The sequence below is a fragment of the Chiloscyllium plagiosum genome, chromosome 2, assembly GCF_004010195.1.
Source record: "Chiloscyllium plagiosum isolate BGI_BamShark_2017 chromosome 2, ASM401019v2, whole genome shotgun sequence".
Classification (NCBI taxonomy): Eukaryota; Metazoa; Chordata; class Chondrichthyes; order Orectolobiformes; family Hemiscylliidae; genus Chiloscyllium; species Chiloscyllium plagiosum.
In genome coordinates, this window is record NC_057711.1 from 75,773,853 (window position 1) to 75,797,261 (window position 23,409).

General features: G+C 36.8%; 1 protein-coding gene across 3 annotated transcripts in view; it reads right to left on the reverse strand.

The window, feature by feature from the left end:
• Nucleotides 1–292: 292 nt before the first annotated feature.
• Nucleotides 293–23,409, reverse strand: part of carnmt1 (carnosine N-methyltransferase 1) — a 49,398-nt gene continuing 26,281 nt past the window's right edge. Inside the window, exons 6-8 of one of the 3 annotated variants that reach the window (XM_043712254.1) lie at nucleotides 22,455–22,568; nucleotides 7,336–7,439; nucleotides 293–5,225 (exon numbers count right to left, since the gene is read on the reverse strand). In XM_043712254.1, coding sequence (XP_043568189.1) covers nucleotides 5,085–5,225; nucleotides 7,336–7,439; nucleotides 22,455–22,568 — 359 coding nt within the window. In that variant the 3' untranslated portion in view covers nucleotides 293–5,084. Of the gene's footprint in view, nucleotides 5,226–7,335; nucleotides 7,440–21,921; nucleotides 21,984–22,454; nucleotides 22,569–23,409 lie in introns of those variants that run through there. The other 2 variants (XM_043712264.1, XM_043712272.1) reach the window with 2 other exon arrangements.

Consider the following 23,409-nt stretch of genomic DNA (forward strand, 5'->3'; position numbering starts at 1 on the left):
TGTTAGCTAATGCTCTTACCTCTTCCCAAAATGGCATCCAGCATGGGTATCATCAGATGCCATTCTGGGGAAAAAAAAACACTCAAAAAAAGGGGCACTAAGGAACTTTGTTGGGACTCTGTATGGAAATTTTCTTTGTAGAAAGATGGAAGTTATTTTCATCGTAACGTTGGATAAATGAGAAAACTATGTGATCAAATAGATAACTGATTTAAGTTTAAAGTACATTACAAAGGAAACAACTTCAGCCAAGTAATAATAAAATACTTTATTGTAATTCATTATTATATTAATTTAGTAAAACTGTTTTACAGAAATGGAGTTACTTCATTGGGTATCTGTATTGTGCTGATATCTTTCAAATATTGGTTCGAATATTGATTTTTGGGTTTATTGTGGGAAAATAAAACTGATCTGGGAGCAAAAAAAAGGAAGCCATCAACAAGCAGGTGCAATATTTGTATATTTTGCTAAACACAGCCAAAATAACCTTTTTTAAAAAAACCCAGTATTTTAAAACAATATATAGTTACGATAATACTGAATATTATTTTCAATTTTTTTTCCTGGAAACACATTACTCAAATAAAAGGATGTTATGATCTTCGTTGTCTATTTTCTGTTCTTCCGTTCTAAGGTTATTCTGGTGATAAAAGATCATATGATCATAGGTTTAATATTTAGTAGTATACTGGCAAGCCTAACATCAAATCTAAGTAAATACTACTTGCACTGATAGAATAATCATAAACATCAATGGCAAATGTAAACCATATTTTATACTTCAGTCGTTACATTCATAAAGGCGAGCAATTCAGCAAATCTAATAGTAAGAGGACAATTCTGACATGAAATATATTAGTTTTCTTTTATGTTTAAGATTCTGGCAAATTGATTCAATGGCTCTACAACATTTAAAATAACCTTGTCAAATACAGGGCATTAAAAATGCAAGAAAGGTTGTAAGATCTCAAAGAAATTAAACTGACGTCAATTGTCGTTTTTTTTAAACTTATTGAAACCAACTCTAGAATGTATTCTTTAATGCTGTGCATTTGTGTGGACTATACCTTAACAAAGAACACAGGCATATTGAGTAAAGAAATTCAGCAAGGTCTTGAACTGGCCAACATAGATGTTGAGCTCCCCAATCCTGTACACAATTATATACATTTTGGTCTGTCCTGAAAGATGAACGTTTTCACTCTACGGAGGTTGCTGGACCTGCTGAATATTTCCAGCATCTAGGTTTATGATGTTTGCATTGATATTCAGATTTTTGCGTACTCCAGACTATCTTTTAGTACAGGTCTCGTTACTGGCAGAACAGTAACCATCTTTATTATAAATTATTAAACAATGCAACATTTTTAAACCATTAGTCTGTATTGAAACAAAATGAAACAAAATTGTGACAGGTGCACAAATTAAATCAGAAGGCATCTACAAGTTTTGTTTAACACTGTAATAGATTTGTTAACTTAATTTTGAGCAATGTAATCCAGATTAATACTGAGAAGCTGAGGACAGAGGAAGAAATCCATATTTAAGTTTAGTTAAATAGCACCTCCAAGAAAACCATAAAGTCATCACTTTTTGTAACACAAATGTAATTTCTATAATTCCTTAAAAAATTGGCAAAGTCTTTCTGTAACTACAGGCCATTGCAGACAGTGCGAGATCATGTCATGACCAATTTTTTGTTGTTTAAAGAACATTTCACAATCTTTGTGAAAGGAATGGCTGCAATTCATTTAGAATTTAACTAAATAATTACAAAATTTCAGCAATTAATATATAAAAGGACAAATTCAGATTCAGTCTTGCTCCTTAGGATTTATGCCATACACCTGTATGTGTCATTGTATTCGGCTGCATGTCATCAGTTTAAGGTGGCTGCTGATAGCGGAATTAAACTTTCTACATAGTAATATCATGGAAATGGCTTATTGGGAAAATTACATTAGTGGGACAATGTATAATATTTTCTATTGATAATACCAACAAAAAAGTTTAAATATAGCCTCTTTAAAGGCTTGGAAAGTCTGGGAAGTTCTTGCAAACTATGGTAATAAATTTATACTTATGTACATAATTCCTCACACTCTAAGTTTATTATTATTCTGTAAGGATATGTTATACGACAATCAAAATATGTAACTTGAATACAGTTTTGAGTAGCTGGCTAAAGGCTTGGAACAATAATTCCCAGAGCAAGAATGTGGGAGACTCTTGAGAAGAAAATATAAGGGAGAAGCTCATAGGAGGAGGAAACTGCACTGTGCAACTGGACTCAGGTTTAGCTGTTTAGATTGCAGCAAAAAACTGAGGGAAACAATCTACAGCATGGAAGCCCAATGCTTGAGCTCAGACCAACTAGAACAGGAATAAATCTCTCTTTACAGCAAGATACAATAATTACAGGAGGGAAGGCAAAGTAAATCTGAATAAATACCTTTTATAATCAGTCACTGATGTATGGGTCCACAACTACTGCTCTGATATTAGAACAGAAAATGCTGGAGAAACTCAGCAAGTCTGGCAGCAAGTGAAGAGAGAAACAAAATTAAATTTTGAATTCAGCATGACTCTTCATTCTGAAGTTATATTTGACTTAAAGTATTAACTCTGCTTTTCTCTCCACTGACACTGCCAGACCTGATGAGTCTCTCCAGCAATTTGTATTTCAGATCGCCAGTATCCGCAATATTTTTCTTTTATCTGATCGTTCTAATATCAAACTTTTTTAAACATTTATCACTTTTCACTAAGCACAATGCATGCTGAGTATAAAATAAATCTCCAATATGGTTTGTACATTTTTCTAGTGTAATAAAAAACAAAGGTAATGATTAACAGTTTTACATCCAAATTTAGGATCACTTCCCACAAATAAATGACCAAAAAACCTCCCAGAATATTTAGAAAAACTTTGGTTAATTAAAAGGTATGTTGATTTAATTGAACATCATAAAGATAACCAATAATGTTGTTTCACTTCAGAATTGTTAATCTTCAGGATCCCTGATTAAAATAGCAAACGTCAAAGACTTGTACCTATCAATAAAAATGCAGTTATAACTACTGCAAACATTCCAGATCAACAGATTACATCTGTACTTGTTTTCTCTTCAATCTTAAGACTTTTGTTTTCAGTGTGTTTTCAGATATATGGTTGAATTTATAATAAATTGTCTCGATGGATCCAGTTAAGTTTCTGGTGAAGTAATAGAACATCAGGATAATCTTGTGGAAATCTTTAAGTTGACATTTTCTTGGAAGTTCAATTTTGTCTTATTTCAGTCAACATTCTTAAGGGCCAAATATAGTAAACCAATGCCACTTAAAATGCATTTGACAATATAAAAAGCCTTGTATTACAGGCATGGTAATTACGGGTGCAAGACCTTTTCGTTAAAGTTATTGGGAAAATTCCTGCACACTGTACACAAAGTGCCCAATCACCAACAATTGCTCTTAAACTGTACTCAACTTGGAATTCCCTGAGTCAGCAGAACATACACAGTAGTGATGATATCTACTCTTATTCATAATATACTATCAACAAGAATATCCTGTTATAACCTGTCATAATGTGGGACTTTTTAAAACTGTACTGCAACATATGAACAAAGTAGTTTAAATGGCACTTTTGTTTTACTGTTACATGTCTGTGAAATACCACCTGTAACGTCAAATTGAGATTTGATACTTAGGACTTGGATAACACATAGACAGCAATGGGTTTCATGACAGCATTAAGGTGAAAAGCTTGAGCTATTAACCTAATCCTAAAATATCTTTATGGTTTTGAAATACCCTCCAGCCTGTGTGTTTCTATCAATATGATCTGGTGAGGATGGGTTCATTCTGTGTACCATTATAATGGTCAGGTGCTTGCAATCAAATTGCATGATTGGCATGGCCTCATACAAAGCCTTTTCTGTCAAACATTGCCAAGTACAATTAATGTACATAAATATGACTGAATCAATGAATGAAGAACGTATGTACGAATACTTGGTGTTTGTTTTGGCACGATGCAAAGCCAAATGTTAAAGAGACCAAGTCATTTTTCAAACAAAGACAAACTGGATACGTACATCATTCATTTCATTATCAATGGACTTTTAAAAATGATTCTATACAGGAAACAACATTGAACATGTAAATTAATTATAGGTAAACTGACAAGTTGCTTCCATTAGAATAATGGCAGCTAACGAGTTTTAAATCACAGTAAGCACAAAGCCAAGGAGCATGAAAGAATGCTAACATTGAGTCAGTCATCAATTCAAATGCCATATTGTCAACATTGTACAATGACAGAGTGACAAAGTTGTTTTTAGTCAAACCACAGCAAAAAATGAATTCCTACGACCTAATTCAAAATGCAGTCACTTCCCCTTTTACACCATTCATACTTCAAGTGGAAAAAACGTCATCAGTTGTAACTGCAAAGGTACCTAGCTAAAAGAGTTTCACACATTCAACAAACTCAAAGCCCACTGAGAACTGCAACCATTCATTAATATTCCAATATCAAAGATGATAAGATGTAGAGATGGTTCAAGAAAGTTATCCACTTTGCCAAGGTGGAGTAAGTGTGCCTGTGTTAGCATGTGGGCTATGGGGAGGAGGGAACCTCATTAAATATTCTGAAAATTATGGAATGGAGGAAACGAATTGGCTTGATAGACAGTGGGAAGTAAGTTACTGCATGTTCATTCATATCTTGATAAAACAGTCTGGAATACTGTGCATACAAAGGACACCTTGCTAACAGCAACAGTTAGCAAATTAACGTTAGACATTAGATTTTCTTTTCGTTCTTCTCTAACTTTGCTCGTTTTGCTGATTATATGGATAACTCTTTATTTCATTGCACATTTCTAGACGCCCAAAATGAAACTGCTGAGATAGTTTGGAATTCCTGAAGTCGATTTAAAAAGAAAAAGGCACGATTAGAGTACGACGGTCTCTGGAATCATTCAGATTGTCCAGACCTCTAACTTAACTCCTCTTCTTTCTCGGTTTTATATTCTGCAGTCTTGTTATCACAGGAAAAGTCAACATTCCCTTTCTCAACTGTTTACTGGTGGAAAACCATTAAGAGATGGCGAATGTAAAGGTTTTCTGGCTACAAAGAAGACACAATCATAAAGATACTTTAACATAGATTGGTCATTTTCTGTGTATGTTGATGGAACAGAGTTCTTTTCCACCTACAAGAGAAAAGAGCAGATTGATTTTAATCAGAGATCTTAATTATTTTTGAATGTAATATTATAAAAAATCTCTCAAGGTGGAGTGCAAAAACATGTAAAAAAAGGAAAGAAAACAGAGAATTTACCATCTACTTTTTCTGCAGTAAAGCTGAATTTTGCGTTCTTTTCCTATGACCTTATATGCATCTTTTCATAGATTAGTTTCCTAAAGGTAGTAAGCCAATTATTTACACAAGTTAATGTGTCCTGTTGTGTGCTGTTTGTGGCTATTAATTTTTTAAATATATATTAATTTATCCCAATATATCGCTTACTATTTCTGACTGTGTATTTTGTATTTGTTATAACTGCTCCTCAGTATTTTAGCTTCCTCTTTTATCCATTTTTTTGTTAAATTTTATTTTGTTTTCCTCTACTAATACATTACTGGAGTTAAAAAAAGAGATTGAGTCATAAGACGAGATGCAGGAAATATCAAGGTTAGTACAGAAATTGTGCATGCCTATAGTGCTAATCTCTTCATAAAATTTCCTATATGCCTAAGCATAAGGATGAATGTTATAAAAGATGAAATACAAGGATGTTTGGCCATATAGAGTGAATTCCAGGGTACTAAAAGATGGAAGAAAAGCAGACTTGAATGAGGCATACAAACTCCTGTCAGTTTGGGTGTGGAAAGGATGCTCCCTCTTGAGGAAGAACCTGTAACTATGAATCACTATTTGAAAATGGGGGTCGATTATTTAATGGGATGAAGGGAATAAAAAATCCCAGGAAGTCATGAGTCTTTGGAACTTTCTCAGAAGCAGAGTCTTTCAACTTTTTTATAGCGTAGCTGGAGAGATTCTTAGTAAGCAAGTGAGGGAAAGATTATTAGGAGTAGATGGGACTGTGAAGTTGACAAACAAATCAGCCATGATCTTCTGAAATGGCTCGAAAGAAAGCAATGAAAGAAATTCTGACCTTTTATTTTGGCCTCTGGCTACAGGCATAATCATGCTGGACAGGTAATGTGAAATTTGAAGTCTGTGATGCAATTTTTAATTTGCAACTTTTATGCTGAATTATTTCAATGACAGATTTCTTCAAAGTTCTTTTAAGACTCACTGATATTGCAAAGACATATAACAAGTTACCAGAAACTCTTGAATTTAAATAAATGTCCATTAAATTCAAAAGGCTGCCAATACAACAGACTTCACAGACTTTGAATGTTTTTTTTGGGCATATCTGAGGATATTGCACTCAATCATGTCCCCAAGCTCATGAGTGACAGATTTGCCAGTTAATCTAATGAATACACATTGGGTAGCATAATTTCTAATAATCTTTGCTTACAGATTTAGTACTGGGAACTCAACATTGGATTACAAACAATATACAAGTTAACTGTGAAAGTCTATGTGACAACACAATGTAGCAAACATCCCGAGAGTGGCTTTGCTCCAATTTAACTACAAAGATTACAACCTTATTGCATCCATTCTATGAGAGCTCTGCCTAAAAACAGATTCTTAGTTCAGTGTCTGCTGATGTTTCAACCTGAGCCATTTTTCTTAGCAGTTTTTAATCAATAGTGACTGGCTTTTACCATCCACCCTCGGACAGGGCCAAAAGGTAGATCTCAGATTTCCATCAGCTGAAATCACAATCAAACCTTTATTATTTGGTTATTCCGAACCACATACTAGTTATTAAATCAGTTGAGCTAAGTGGCCCCCAAACCTTTTCACGAGGGAAACTAAAGTAGTGACATTTCTTCAGGTTTCATTGAATGTGGCAATGCAAATGTGTAGGACAAGGCGAAGACTGCAGATGCTGGAGATCAGAGTCGAGTGTGTGGTGTTGGAAAAGCGCAGCAGATCCAGCAGTGTCCAAGCAGAAGGAAACTCAAATGCGTAGCAATGAATATCTATATCATAATAAATGTTCATAGTTGAGCCAAGAACATGCTTTGCCACAGTTCTCCACTATTGCATGTGGAGGACACCTTAAAAAGAATAAATTAAATAGTGAGAAACTGAGTATGTGGATTGATCATTAATAGGGGTTATGCTTGTTCCATATTAAGAATCTTTTCCACTTCTAATAATGTTCACGACCTTACCTCAATTTTGAACCCAAACTGAAGTATGCAGTGCCTGATGTCTTCATAGCTTAGTTCTATTGATTTTTCATTTGCCATATTCTCAAAATGATACAACAAAGGACCTAGGAAAAAATAGCCTAGGTTAGTTGGAACCGTCAAACCATTTAATTTATAAGTTTACAAATGAATAAAACTACTCAGAGAACCACACACACGGAAAGGAATTGTGCCTCAAGTGGTTAATAAAGGGATCCTACCCGAACTGGGCATTAAATCATATAGAACAAGCATGATTCTGCTATGAACGTTGGAAAAATATTTTTTAATTTTATTCCATTACTTTACTTATTCTATGCTGGGAATTATCTGGAATAAATAGTAAATTATTTCTTTAACAACACAATCAAAATTGTTGTTCGAGTCCCCAAATAACACAGATTTACTCCAAAACAAATTACTGCTGTTATTATCTATTAAGTTTAATCCAAGTGAAATAGGCATATTGCATTGTCAAGAGACATAAAAAATGCTGCACAGCCTTTAAACAGGTTATGTTCTGAAGTTGCTTTTCAAGATTCATAAGTTCTTTCTCATAACTAAAATATATTTAGGAATGCAAAACAATTAGAATGTTTTGTTTATTGTGTCTATAATGCACAGACATTGAAAAAGATGATCCAGAACTAATTTAGTTTTTGAATTTTAAACTTGGTGTACACAATGAAGCTTCAATATCGATGTCATTTTGTCTCCGTGATGCCATTGCATTTTGGAGGGACAGTATATTTTTGGGCAACCTGGCTGAAGTAGTCAGCTGCAGGAGGAATGTCAAGAAAAAGGACATGATGGACTCAGAGCGGATGTCAGAAAATCTGAGATCTCATCAATTATATATTTTTGACCCGAGAGCTTAGAAGACCTGAAAGATGTCTCAAAAGATTTAGAATGTGTGGCCAGTCATACACTTCCAACATCTGGAGCATACAAATAAAGTAAAAATTGAAAAACAGTGAAAAACGCAGATGTTTAAAGATTTCTGCTAAAAACAGTTATTGTTACACTGAACTATGTGAAATATATGCCTATATTAGTGCTTTCCACATACTATTTTCTGTATGGTATACAGATTTAAAATATAAAATGCAACCTGTTAAATTACCACCCTCTTTCCCATTCATGAAACTTAAGGTGTTTTATTTACCATAAAATTTAACTGTCACAACATGGGGTAAAGCCCCCCTGCCCTCCAATTTAAACTTGCAACACAAATGATTTAACCCATGCTGTAATCTGTTAAAATTCAAAAGGCAAAGAACTATCCCAAAAGTCACTATTTAAAGTAAAAATTAAAAACTTGAATTTTTTTAAAGTATAACAGAGAATAATTAACCAACAACTAATTACAACTCATTTATCTAAACCTATCTTTTACCTTCCCGTCTACAATACCAGTCCAATTTCCACCCCCCCACTCCACGCCCCCGATTAAGATTGACTGAAAAATTCAAATTTTAAAACCAGCCATCTGTTGAATCTTCTCTTGGTATCTTCCTCTGTAGATTTGCTCTTCAGGTCGATGTCGATCTTTTCTCCTGTGCAAACCCCTTCTCCAGACAGGTACCTCTCAGAGTGTTCTTACTAGCAGTCTACATCTGTTAGTCTTTGGCAGTTCGCCAACTGTTCAATTTTTCCCCTTCTGGTATCCCAAAGCATGGAATTGTTTCATTGGTTTTAATATTGTCAAAATACCAAATTCAAACGATGTGACTTTAGTATCTTGGGGTATAATTTAAACTGATTGGCCAAATTTGAATTTTTTTGTTGTTTCTCATTGCGACCCAGTACTGCTAGCTGCTGGACCAAATGTTACATTGTATTCTGTGTGCTTGCTAACTCTTTTAAAGGTACAGTACACCTCTGCACCTTCTTAACATTAAAAAAACACCCAGACTGCACACAATCCTTTTCTTACAAATAGATTCTGCTGGTAGTCCTAGATTTAATCATGCATTTGTCTTCTGTAACTGTGTAATTTGCAAACACCATTCAGTCCCCGAAGTTTAAGAATTACAAACGCGAGGCAAACCTTCAAACAATTCTGATTTTTTCAAATCGCTAAATTTCAGAATGAACATCTGATACAACACTGACTTTGGAGTTCCATTCCTGAATTTTAAAAGGTCCTGTATGTCTAAAAGCTAATATTATAAGAACTGAGAGACAATGTAAGACTTGAGAACTTGGTAGAATTATTCACACAATGAAATAACATTTTCTGTCTGTATTGTGTAAACTGGAAAAAAAAGATTCAAACTTTGGTATGGCCCCATATGGCTTCATGTCCTTGATTATAAATCACTAATTGATGTATGTATTTTACAGTGCTCAATTTAAATGCAGATTTATTAAAATACAATACAAGGTTCCCTGCATGATGTTGCCATTTACTATTCTCAAGAATGATCTGAATGTTGATATTAGTACAATGGTGCCCAACTTTGCAGATGATATAAGGTCCGTGTAAGTGATGAGAGAAAACCGTTTTAAGTGGATCATGAAGCAATAGGGAAATTGTACATAATCGATATAAATGGTATCTACCTTCTATAAATGTAGTACTGCCATTGGCTCTACCCACATGTACAACTATGCACTACTTACAGGAAAGACAAACAGTTTACTGAAAGAGAAGATGCTTAATTCTGTGAAAGGTGCACAGAAGATACTATGAAATAACAGTCAAAGTAAATATAGCACTAGGATTATTTCCAAGATTTAATATCAATCAAAACCGAATGTTGTCATTAGGTTTGGTGAGGCTTCATTTAGAATACAGCATCCTCTCACATGGCAGAATTTCCAGGCTTTGGAAATGGTCAAGAAGAGGGTTAATAGAATCATACTTGGCTTAAACCACCTTAATTACCCAATTTTCAAAATCAACAGAATGCTGAGCAGTTCTCCTGTTGCCTTCACCTCTGGGAAGGAGCCTTCTCCTCTCAAAGAATACATTTTGTCTCATCTGTGGAATTCTCACTCCTCCTTGACTCCTCCCAATGGCCTTTTTTTCCTCATTTGATCTTTCTATTGGGAGCTGCTAGCTTAAAAGTGGCCATCTCAAATTCTTTAATCTGCCTCCCTCTGAACTTGCAGTACTGTGTTTTGAAGTTGTTGTTTGGTTTACCGAGCCGGTTGATTTTTCAGCAAATGTTTCGCCTCCTGACTGGGGGATAACTTCAGTGCTGTGTAGTCTCCGGATGAAGTGCTGTTGTTATGATCTGCCCAGAATTTATACAGTTCTGTCTGTCAAGGCGGGTGGTTTTATTTCCGGTTTTGTGCAGTGGTAGTCTGCAGATGGGGTCTATTTCAACATGTTTGTTTCGAACCAGTGGATGAATACCAGGTCTCCAGAAATCTCTGAGCTTGTCTTTGTTTTGCATGCCCAGGTATTGGAACAGTGTCCCAGTTGAATTGGTGTCCTTCATTAACAACATGTTTACATGAGGGATAGTTGGTCATGTCGCTTTGTTGCAAGCTGATGCTCATGTATTCTGGTGGTGGGTCTCCTGCCCATTTGTCCTTTGTAATGTTTCTCACAGTTGCTGCATGGTATTTTGTATGTCACATTCACCCTGAATGTTGTGTGAATAGGGTCTTTTGTTTTGGAGTCTAGTAGTCAGTTCTGAAATGTTTTTAATATAGGGTAGGGTGGTCAGAGTGTTGGGGCGCACAGTATTTTCTTGGTGTTGTTTGTTTGCTAGACATCAGCAGATGAAACTGTTAGGGTACCCATTATTAAAATAGACTTTGCACAGGTGCTCCTCCTCTTTTTTGCTGAGCTCTGCAGTGTTGCAGTGTGTTATAGCTCATTTAAACAGAGTCTTGATACAGCTCTGTTTGTGAACGTTGGGATGGTTACTGTTGTAGCTGAGAATCTGGTCTGTGTGTATAGCCTTGCTATATACTCTGGTAAGGAATTCATTGTTGTTCGTTCGACCTACCAGCACATTTCAGAAGAGGAATTGGTTGTTCTTCTCTTCTCTGGCGAACCTGATCCTGGTGAATATGCTGTTAATAAGATGGTATGTGCTTTCTAACTTGGTCTGTTTAATGATAATGAAGGTATCATCCATGTATCTGATCTATAGTTTGGGCTGAATGTGGGAGATGGCTGTGCTTTCTAGTCTCTGCGTTACTGCTTTGGCAATGAGTCCCGAGATGGGTGAGCCTACGGGCATCCTATTAATTTGTTCATACACTTGGTCATTAAAGACAAAGTGTGTGGTAAGGCATTGGTCCATTAATTTCAGCACAATTATCTTTGCTGCTAGCTTCATTGGTGGTCTGTGTTGTCCGTTTGTCTAGAAATTCGGCCAGTGTTTCATTTGCCAGTGTTATACTGATAGAGGTGAACAGCGCTGTAATGTTGAATGAGACCATAAGTTCATCCTCGATGAATTTTGTATCTCTGATGTTGTTGAGGAATTCCCGTGCTGAGTGGATCGTGTGTGTTGAATCCGCGATGAGGTGTTTCAGTCTGCGATGTAGCGCTTTGGCTGGCCAGTGTGTTGGTGTCGCTGCAAGGGAGACTATGGGTCTGAGGGGGATGCCTGGTTTGTACACTTTGGGAAGTCTGTAAAAGCTGGGAGTGTTTGAACCTTCAGCCTTCATTTTTTGGATGTTCGTTCTTGCTATCTATCCTGCTTTTTCTACTCTGTTCTCTGATGCAATATGATGACACAATGATCTTTTGCTATAAATTCTGAGTCCTATGATCCTACTCCACTAGCTACCTCACGAAGGAGTAGCACTCTGAAAGCTTGTACGTCCAATTAAACCTGTTGGACTACAACCTGCTGCAGTACGTTTAATGACCATGTTGGTGTTGATTCTCAGAGTACAGAGTAGAAAAAGCAGGACAGATAGCAAGAACAAAGCCCAAAAAATGAAGCCGAAAGGTTCAAACACTCGCAGCTTTTACAGACTCCCCAAAGTGCACAATCTGGTGTTGCTTGATTTTTAACTTTGCCCGTCCCAGTCCAACACTGGCACCTCCACATCATTAAATGTATGGAAAAGGTCAGCACTGTTTACAAGTGAACAAATAAACAGTTTTAACTGTTCTTCCTTCCTTCAAATAAAAAAAATGTTAATATAGTGCCACACCTGTGCTTTTTACGGGATGTAGTGTTTACTTTGTTTCAGTCCTACTTGGGTCCCCTTCCTTACTTCTATTCCTGATACATTGATGACAGTGTAAATACTCTTACAGCTCCTGCTCTTGCCCTGAACTGAAAAAAAATCGCCAATTTTGCTTCATATTTTCATCCCTCCCTAAGTTAAATAACTCAACTCCAACTTTCCACTGACCCGTCTCTACATTTTTATATCCATTTCAAGAATATAAAAACCAATATCCAGCTAAGTCCACTGACTTCATAAACTACAATAAAAAGATAAAACTCGTCAGGTCTAATGTTTCAAGGAGAGAGAGTTATTTTGGACTCAAAACAAATTTAATTATTCATTTCTTCACAGATACTGCCAGACCTGCTCAGCTTTACCAGCACATACTGTTGTCATTTCAGATTTTCAGCATCCACAGTACTTGGATTTATGATTGACATAAACACCTTTATTAAGTTTCCTCCCACAGTTACTTGTAAAGAGTTTTCAATTTTCCTACTTATTCCTTCTCCATTGATTTTTCAGGAGATGCAAACTTCCACACTAGTGGTTCAGATACATATTTCTTAACCCTCAACTGAGGACTCCTCTCTACCATGGTTGTTAGAAACCATGATATAGTCCATCCAATTTCTTGCTCTGACCCTTTGCATCAAATAAATAAGTAATAACCTGTCCTAGTCTTCAACAATTCCCTAACCACACTTGAACGACAGTTCTTAATGATGTTGCTCAGCCATTTATGATCTGTAGAGCCATCTTTTATTTCTTCACTACCCACTTTTGTCTGGTACTATCACTCTTTTTGTGATTTAGATCACACCTGTGCATTTGTTTCTATCTCACCTCTTCATGTTAAGATAAGCATCGAACTTGAAACATCAAGTTTGTTCCTCTCTTCGCAACCTACTTAAAACATTTCGTGTTCACCTTTAAAAACTGGGATTACTTTAGAAATGCAGAGATCTTGGGGGTGATCTGGTAGGGATGTTAAAATTAATAAGAGGAATAGACTGTATACATAATGGTTATTTCAATTAGATATGCTTGAGTAAACTAGGGGTCATTTGCATAAATTGTACAAGGGTACAAACAGGTTACAGGTCAGAGAATTGCCCTTTTCCAGGAATGTAGAGTTTTATATCATATTCAAAAAATATGAGCATTTTTTGGCTGGGTCACTTTTACTGACTGGCCCTAGGGGCCTCAAGAAAGTGGCAGTCAGCTACCTTTTTGAATTGCTGCAGGCCATTTTCTGTATTATGCCTGCAGAGCTGTTAGGGAGGGAGTTTCAGATTTTGACCCAGCGACACTGAAGAAATGGCAACACACATCCAAGTCAGGATAGTGAGTGGCTTGGATGGGATCTGGCAGAACGTGGCGTTCCACGTATCGGCTGCCCTTGTTTGTCTAGATGGTAGTTGTTGTTGGTTTGAAAACTGCTGTATAAGAAGCCTTGTGAATTTCTGAAGTAAATGGTACACACTACTGCTACTCTGTATCGGTGGTCAAAGAAGTGAATATTTGTAAATGTGATGCCAATTAAGTAGGTTGCTTTGTCTTAGATGGTGTCAAGTTTCTTAAGTGTTGTTGAAGCTGTACATATCCAGGCAAATGCAGGTTATACCATCACTCCTGATTTTAGGCTTGTAACGGTGGACAGGCTTTGGGGAGTTTTTTTAAAATTCATCCATGTGATGTCGGCATCGTATTGCCCATCCTTAATTATCCAAATGGTAACTAAGAGCCAGCCACATTGTTGTGGGTCTGGAATCACTTGTAGGTCAGGCCAGGGATGGATGGCAATTTCCTTCCCTAAAGGATATGAGTCAGGAGGTGAGTTATTCATTGCAGTTTTCCAGGTCTCTTATCTGCTCTCACAGTCGTGCTACTTATATGGCCAACTCAGTTCAACTTCTGGTCAATGGTAACCCCCATATGTTGACAGTGTGGTTGAACAAGTTACTAGTGACATTGTGAACCACGATGTTAGAAACAATCACAACCACCTGCAGCAAATTCACTGGACCAACTGGTGTTTTCCTGTCAACCATCTTCTTACATATATAAAATTGAATATATTAGGCTGTTTGGATTCTCATTTGATTATTCCAACTAAAATAAAGTTTCTAATCTAGAAATAATTTTAGTATTGCCTTTTCTTCTTGTTCTAACTATTATCTGCATTCGTAACAGAGTTTTAAAACTTGTTGGGGTTGGCAAATTACAGTTTTCTTCAAGGATTAAATCATATTTCAGAAAAACAAAACCTTACAATATAAGGTTGTTATAAAACTATAAAACTATATAGTTTGAACACTATACAGTTTGGAAACAAAATGTGATACGATTTGGCTTTCAAATATAGTTTTCAATAATCTGGCAAATGTAATGACAACTAAACATTACTGACACATTACTTCCAAGGCAAATCCTTTTTTCCTTTGATGGGATTGGGTGCTGCTGGCAAAACCAGCATCTGTTGTCCATCACTAATTGCCCTTGAACAGAACGGTTTTCAAAATGCAGTTAAAAATGAATCATGTTCTTGTGGAGTCACATGTAAGTCTGACTAAGAATTTCAGATTTTCCCTTCAAGGACCTAAGTGAACCAGATAGGTTTTGCGACAGTTAGTGACCTGGCACCACTGTTGAGACTCTCTTTTCAATTTCCAGATTTAATTAATTAAATTCAAATTTCATCAATTACCATAATTGGATATGAACCCAAGTCTCCATGGCATTAGTCTATGCAGCAAGATATCTTGAATTTGCAGCATATATTACGGTCATCATATGACATACATACGACCAGATAACCAGTTTTACAGTTTTATTTAACTTGAAAGGAGCTGGACCAATTAAGCATACAAGTTAAAAAAAGGCAAACATGTTTAGTGGTATATATGCAAAATAAAACATCTTGGTATAATCTAATGGTTAAATTGACTAAAAGTGTACCAATATAATCCTGGTAATGATTTAGCTTTTACCCTTACAAAGAAACTATGATCCCATTTTGTGATAAATTAAAAAGCAACTCTAAGGCTAGGCTAATAACGTACAAATAACAGAGTTCATAGACATGTGTCAGGAAGAAAAATTCTCCTTGTTCATTAATTGGCAAAAAGACTTTGAAGCTTTACTTAAGGATTTGTTTGAGAAAGACTACAGCCTCTTGGGTGGAAAGTTAGGGAATGAGAATCAAGCAAGGAGGGGAGAAAACAATAGACAATCTTCCATCTTAAGGCAATCACTAAAATAGATCTCTATCTCAAAGAACTGAGTATGAACAAATTAGTGTCAACTGAAAACTATGCAATATCATTAAGGAGGTTGTGAATTAATGAAGAGGTCAGAAAAAGATATAAAAGGTGGGTATGAAAACTGATTTTTCAGTATTTGAGAAAGGTCTGATCAACTGGTAAAAAAGATTTTCAAATCAATCTGTTCAAAAATGCTGTTTTACACCTCTGCAGCAGAACCAGAGGCTGCTAACTAAAAGATAGGGACACAACCAATTCACCATAAGAACCCCCTAGGCTACTGCACCTGGCTCTCACATCCAAGTACTAACCAAGGCTGAATCTGTTAGATTCTGAGATAAAGCCATTTCAAACTAGTATAGCCACTGGCACTGATCAACTTGTATACCATGTTAGAAACAATAACTTGTTTCAATTCTCTGGCTAAAACTCAAGACTTTTTTCCTTAATACTGGCATTGACTATGCATTTGTATTTGTAATTAAATTATCACAATCAATTCTGAAACACAGGAAAAACTGGCATTTTGTAAGGATCTTATCAATTTGAGGAAAAGTTGTGATTTACTAACTTTTTTTAAAAAATAATTTACGTTAGATTAGATTACTTACAGTGTGGAAACAGGCCCTTCGGCCCAACAAGTCCACACCGCCCCGCCGAAGCGCGACCCACCCATACCCCTACATTTACCCCTTACCTAACACTACGGGCAATTTAGCATGGCCAATTCACCTGACCTGCACATCTTTGGACTGTGGGAGGAAATAGGAGCACCCGGAGGAAACCCACACAGACACGGGGAGAACATGCAAACTGATGGCATAAAAATCAGCTGTGGTATTGACAGTGAAAAGAACAGCTGTTGACTCCTGAAATATATCAATGATTTGAATGTGTGGAAAAGTGACAAATGGAATTCCATCTTGAGAACTGTGACATAAAACATTGGGGAGTGAGAACAGACCAAGAAAATACACAATAAGTGCAACAATATTGAGAGGAGTAGAAGGAGTGAGGCACCTTGGAATGCATACCCACAAGTTCTTTAAGATGGTAGGACAAGAAGGTAACGAGGTAATGAAAGTATTTGAAATGTTTCCATTCAATGGACAAACAATTAAAAAGGCATAGCAGAATCAAAAGGTGAGGGTTTATAGAAATTTCTCCCTGAACATCAAAGATTAAAATTTATGATTTGAAACAAAGACACATTTACATGCTTAGGAACCCTCTTTGAGGACAACCTAAAATCAAGAGAGACCTTTTTATTCAAACGTTATATATAATCTAGCATGTTTTGATCAGTTAGAACAAACTCAGTACTGTGCAGTAAATTTAGTGAACAGCAAGAAAAACTATAAGTGCAACTATAAATGACGGCGAAATGGTGGCTTTGGGTTGAGATCAGTCAAAGGTGACACTTGTAAACCACAAGAGCAAGTGGGATTTGAAATTAATTCCTTGATGTCTCCATACCCATGAATTTGATGCAATTATGAATCTCCCTTTGCCAAAACTTAAGAAGATCAAAAGTACAGGAGGAAGAATAATTTTTTAAATAGTGTCTCGTAGTTCTAGATTTCCCTGGAAGGGAAAACAATCAACCCCTTCCTTGTCAAGTTTCTTGGACAATTCCTTTGTTCCAAGAATAAACTCAATGAACCTTCTCTAAATGACTTTCAAAACAAGTATATCTATATGTCGAAGGTGGGATGGGATGGAGTGGAGTGGGGTGTGGCAGGTGGTTCAACGGTTAGTAATGCTGCCTCACAGCACCAGGGACCCGGGTTCAATTCCACCTTTGGGTGACTTACTGAGTTTGCAAACTCTCCCAGCGTCTGCGTGGGTTTCCCCCAGGTGTTCTGGGGGAACACCTGGTTAGGAGGATTGGCCATGCTAAATTGCCTTAGAAGTCAGGGATGTGCAGACTACTTCAATTAGGAGTTAGATCTGGATGGATGCTCTACAGGGGGTCAGTGTGGACACAATGGGTTGAATGGCCTAATTCCACACTGTAGGATTCTATGATCTGACCTATCCAATGTCCTAGCAAGCCTTTCCTATTTTCATCTCCAGCCCTTGCAATGCCTACATTCAATTAGCCTTCTATTTTTCCTGGTTGCTAACTTTGAGAGGCTCACACATGGAACACTCAGGATTCCTCTGTACTGCAAAACTCTACTGATGCCCTCGAATAAAGCAATTTTCTGCTTTACTAATCTTCCTGCCAAAATAGACAACCTCACATTTGGAAAATTGTACTTGGTCTGCCAATTTTTTATCCACTCACTCAAGTGATCTATCTCCCGTTTAAGGCGCTTTGTATCCTCCTCACAACTTGCTTTCCAACCTGCCTTTGTATTGTCAGAGGATATGGCTACAATATTTGGTTCCTTTACCAAAGTCATTCGTGACAAGAGATGTCATATTTAGGGCATTCCACTCTGTTGGGCTCTTTCCAGAATCTAGGGAATTTTGGGAGATTACAGTCAAAGCGGCTACAATTTGTGCAGTCGCTTCTTTTAAGACTATCAGGACTAGAGGAGTTGCCAACCTTCAGTATCATTAAATATCCCAGTAGTTTTGCCTAGAGATTGTTTTACGTTCCTCCATCCCTTTTGCCTCAATTTTCTACAATTCTTGAAATGTATGTATTTTGCATCAGTGTTTACTGTGGAAAAGCATATGGAAGATATAGAATGTAGGGAAATAGATGGTGACATTTTGCAAAATGTCCATATTATAGAGGAGGAAGTGCTGGATGTCTTGAAACGCATAAACGTGGCTAACTCCACAGGACCTGATCAAGTGTACCCTAGAACTCTGGGGGAAGCTAGAGAAGTGATTGCTGGGCCTCTTACTGAGATATTTGTATCATCAATAGTCACAGGTGAGGTGCCAGAAGACTGGAGGTTGGCAAACGTGGTACCACGTTTAAGAAAGGTGGTAAGGACAAGCCAGGGAACTATAGACCAGTGAGCCGGATGTCGGTGGTGGGCAAGTTGTTGGAGGGAATCCTGAGGGACAGGATGTACATGTATTTGGAAAGGCAAGGACTGATTACGGATAGTCAACATGGCTTTGTGCGTGGGAAATCATATCTCACAAACTTGATTCAGTTTTTTGAAGAAGTAACAAAGAGGATTGATGAGGGCAGAGCGGTAGATGTGATCTATCTGGACTTCAGTAAGGTGTTCTACAAGGATCCCCATGAGAGACTGGTTAGCAAGGTTAGATCTCATGGAATACAGGGAGAACTAGCCATTTGGATACAGAACTAACTCAAAGGTAGAAGACAGAGGGTGGTGGTGGAGGGCTGTTTTTCAGACTGGAGGCCTGCGACCAATGGTGTGCCACAAGGATCGGTGCTGGGTCCTCTACTTTTTGTCATTTACATAAATGATTTGGATGTGAGCATAAGAGCTATAGTTAGTAAGTTTGCAGATGACACCAAAATTGGAGGTGTAATGGACAGCGAAGAAGGTTACCTCAGACTACAATGGGATCTTGATCAGATGGGCCAATGGGCTGAGAAGTGGCAGATGGAGTTTAATTCAGATAAATGCAAGGTGCTGCACTTTGGGAAAGCAAATCTTAGCAGGAGGTACACACTTAATGGTCAGGTCCTAGGGAGTGTTCTGAACAAAGAGACCTTGGAGTGCAGGTTCATTGATCCTTGAAAGTAGAGTCGCAGGTAGATAGGATAGTGAAGGCGGCATTTGGTATGCTTTACTTTATTGGTCAGAGTATTGAGTACAGGAGTTGGGAGGTCATGCTGCGGCTGTACAGGACGTTGATTAGGCCACTGTTGGAATATTGCGTGCAATTCTGGTTTCCTTCCTATCGGAAAGATGTTGTGAAACTTGAAAGGGTTCAGAAAAGATTTACAAGGATGTTGCCAGGGTTGGAGGATTTGAGCTGTATGGAAAGGCTGACGCTGTTTTCCCTGGAGCGTCGGAGGTTGAGGGGTGACCTTATACTGGTTTACAAAATCATTAGGGGCATGGACAGGATAAATAAACAAAGTCTTTTTCCTTGGGTCGGGGAGTCCAGAACTAAAGGGCATAGGTTTAGGGTGAGAGGGGAAAGATATAAAAGAGACCTACGGGGCAACTTTTTCACGCAGAGGGTGATACGTGTATGGAGTGAGCTGCCAGAGGAAGTGGTGGAGGCTGGTACAATTGCAATATATCCATCCAAATGCCTTTAAATATGAATAGGAAAGGTTTGGAGCGATATGGGTCGGGTACTGGCTGGTGGGATTAGATTGGGTTGGGATATCTGGTCGGCATGGACAGGTTGGACCAAAGGGTCTGTTTCCATGCTGTACATCTGTATGACTCTATTTGTGTAATCGACTGCAAAGATAGATAAAAATGCTTGTTCACTGCCATTTCGTTATCCTCATTATCAATTCCCCAATCTCATCCTCCATGGGATCAACATATACTTGAGCTTCTCTTTTCCTTTCTATACAGTTACAGAAGAATTTACTGTATTTTTGTTTTCCTGATTAATTTTTCCAAATATTCAATTTGGAACAAAGCTATCAAGTGCAATGTATCAAAAATATTTGAATACAAATCAAAAATGATGATGTTAATATCATCTTAAAATCCTGTAAGAAGGTCTGAAAGAAAGGTGCGAGGTTAGAGTCTATCTGTATTCCAACCTCGAATCAGAGTGGTTAGAATACAGACGGACTCTAACCCCACATCTTTAATGCATTGTCTGAGCTGAGATGTCACACTTCGTTTATAAAACCTTAACCTCAGGAAGGTGACTAAAAAGAAATTCTGGGGTTTACATATTAATGAATCAAAACCTGCAACTCATTTGAAGTGATTAAAGACTTCATAGCAATCTAGGTATGTTAAATATATCGCATCAGTTGTATGACACTTTGATCTGTTACTATAAATTCTGTGTGTCCTATGATCCTGCCACACTAGCTCCCTGATGAAGGAGCAGCACTTCGAAAGCTTATACTTCAAAATAAACCTTCTGGAATATAACCTGGTGTTGTGTGATTTTTTAACTTTGTCCACCCCAGTCCAACACTATTCAAAGACATTCAAGCCTCCAAGCTATGAACAGCATCACAGAATTCATCTGGATTCACTGGAGTAAAGATAACGAAAAGGAGACATTTTCCAGGTCTTTAAAATGCTCAAATACAATGATAGTTCAAATGATTATTGGTCATTTACCTTTAAATCAGATTACCAAATCGAACAGCAAAATTAACAAGCGAATTGGAAGGAAATTTCTCCCTTTGCATAGAGAAAATGTGGAACACACTTTGACTCAGAGCAAAGGTTGCATTCATGACTTAAAAAAAACTGGTGAAGAAAAGATAATGTAAGAATAAGTAGGGATAGAGGTATTCAAATAATCCATGGAACAAAATGATCTCTGCTACAGAGGCTGTGAAAATATTTATGCAAACCAATTATTCAATTTTGAATAGTGTAACATTTCTGATGGAGTAGGCAGTGTAAAAGGAAAAGTACATGATATTTTCCCTCGGGTAATTTAATAAATGTGGTAGATTTCATGATAAATTCAGCCTACAGAAAAGCAAGTCTGATAGTCAAGTTTCATCCTCAATTTACAATTCACTGAAAAGTAATGTTTTTAGACTGATTAATTAGCATATACTTAATATACAACAAGCAGCATACAATGTTAATTTCAAAATATTTAGTTCCCAACTAACAGTTTGAGAACAAAATATAAACGTTCAAAAAATACAAAACGAAAACAACTTTCTTTTAAAATATTTTAAATCTTTACAATTAAACACATAATGCATTTTTTTTTAGTTTTGAATTTTACCGATCTTGAAAATTTCCATAACATTCTTTGAGTCAAAACCTATTCTGTTTAAAATTTACTTCAACAATACTTTGATGAAAACATCTAAACTCCGTCACAGCCAAAAGCTGCTCCATTGTCATATCATCCACTTTTTTTGAGGACAAGGTTCAGTATCTACCAATATTCTGCCACTCAAACATTAATAACTTAATTAACGAGCATTCACCCTGATCATATACAGCTAGGTTTTTGTCACTTCACTCATCTGCTTAGTTTATATATAAAATTAAAGGTAAAATAAAACACAATCTGCAGAATAATGGTCACCTACAAAGAGTCTTCAAGGTGCTTTCTTTATCAGGTTTTGCACTTTGCACGAAGTATTTGTGTTGTCTATATAAGGAAATAGGTGGAAAAGCATCAGAGGAACATAATTTAAAATACTACTAGTGCTTTTGTTACATTTAATATTGATGTAGTACATTTACAAAAGCAGATACCATCATGTTCACATTTTACATTGTTATGGCTATACCTTAAGGAATCAAGGCAGTTGTGATCATTATTTCTGAAGGAAATAGAACTGAAATACAAAAAGGTTTTTCCTCAAATATATGTCCATTGATTTGGCAACATCAATTTATACACTTGAGGTTTAAAAACGGAAACATTGTCATACAGCTAATTATGTGCGAATCTGGCTTTATTAATTCCTGAGACTGATTCAAATGCTAAAATATTTGATGCTTATACCTTAAGAGATACACATATATACATATAAATATATACTCTATTTATAAAAGTTTAAATTGTAGAGATAGATATGCTCTTGAATATAGTTGCAATATTGATCAGATTACTCACCAAGATTTATCCATATCCCACCATGTTTCAGGATCTTCCATATTGTTTCAATGTAATCAACAACATTATGTGCTGTGTCAATGAAGAAACATGTTGCTACACAATCCCATGTGTCTGTTGATACAAAAAAGCTGAAGTTATTTTACACTTTTGTAACATGAAGAGCTGTGAAAGAATTTCATCCATGCTTTTAACAAACTCTAAGACAATAATTATGATAATGGTGGGCTCAGTGGTAAGCACTGCTGCCTCACAGCACCAGGCACCCAAGTTCAAATCCAGCCTTGGGCAACTCTCTGTGTGGAGTTTGCACATTGTCCCTGTGGCTGCATGGGTTTACTCCAGGCATGCCAATTTTCTGCCACAGTGCAAAGGTGTGCAGGTTAGGTGAATTGGCCATGCTAAATTGCCCATAGTGCACAGGGATGTATAGGTTAGGTGCAATAGTCAGGGAACATGTAAAGTAATAGGGTAAAGGAATGTGTCTGGGTGGGTTACTCTTTGAAGGGTTCATGTGGACTTGTTAGGCCAAATGACCTGTTTCCACACTATAGGGATTCAATTCTATGAATCTATGAACATTTAGGTTCAGCTGCACCCAGGCAAATCTCTACATAAAGTTCACTAGATCAGTTATGAACACTATAGACAGGAGTTTCTTGGCCAGGGACTTGTTGAAAGGCAGGGGTGCACTGCTATCTTAGCTGTAAGAAATAGCTTCTGGAAATCAAGTTATATCCATAATGATATGGATATACAGATGTCCTGCTTCCATCTTGGTTAATGGTCTCTCACAATCTATAAACAGATGGAGTCATACAGCACAGAAACAAACCTTTCAGTCCAACTTGTCCATGCTGACCAAATTTCCGAAACTAAACTAGTCCCATTTGCCTGTATTTTGCCCATATTTCTCTATACCTTTCTTATTCACACTGCTATCCAAACATGTTAA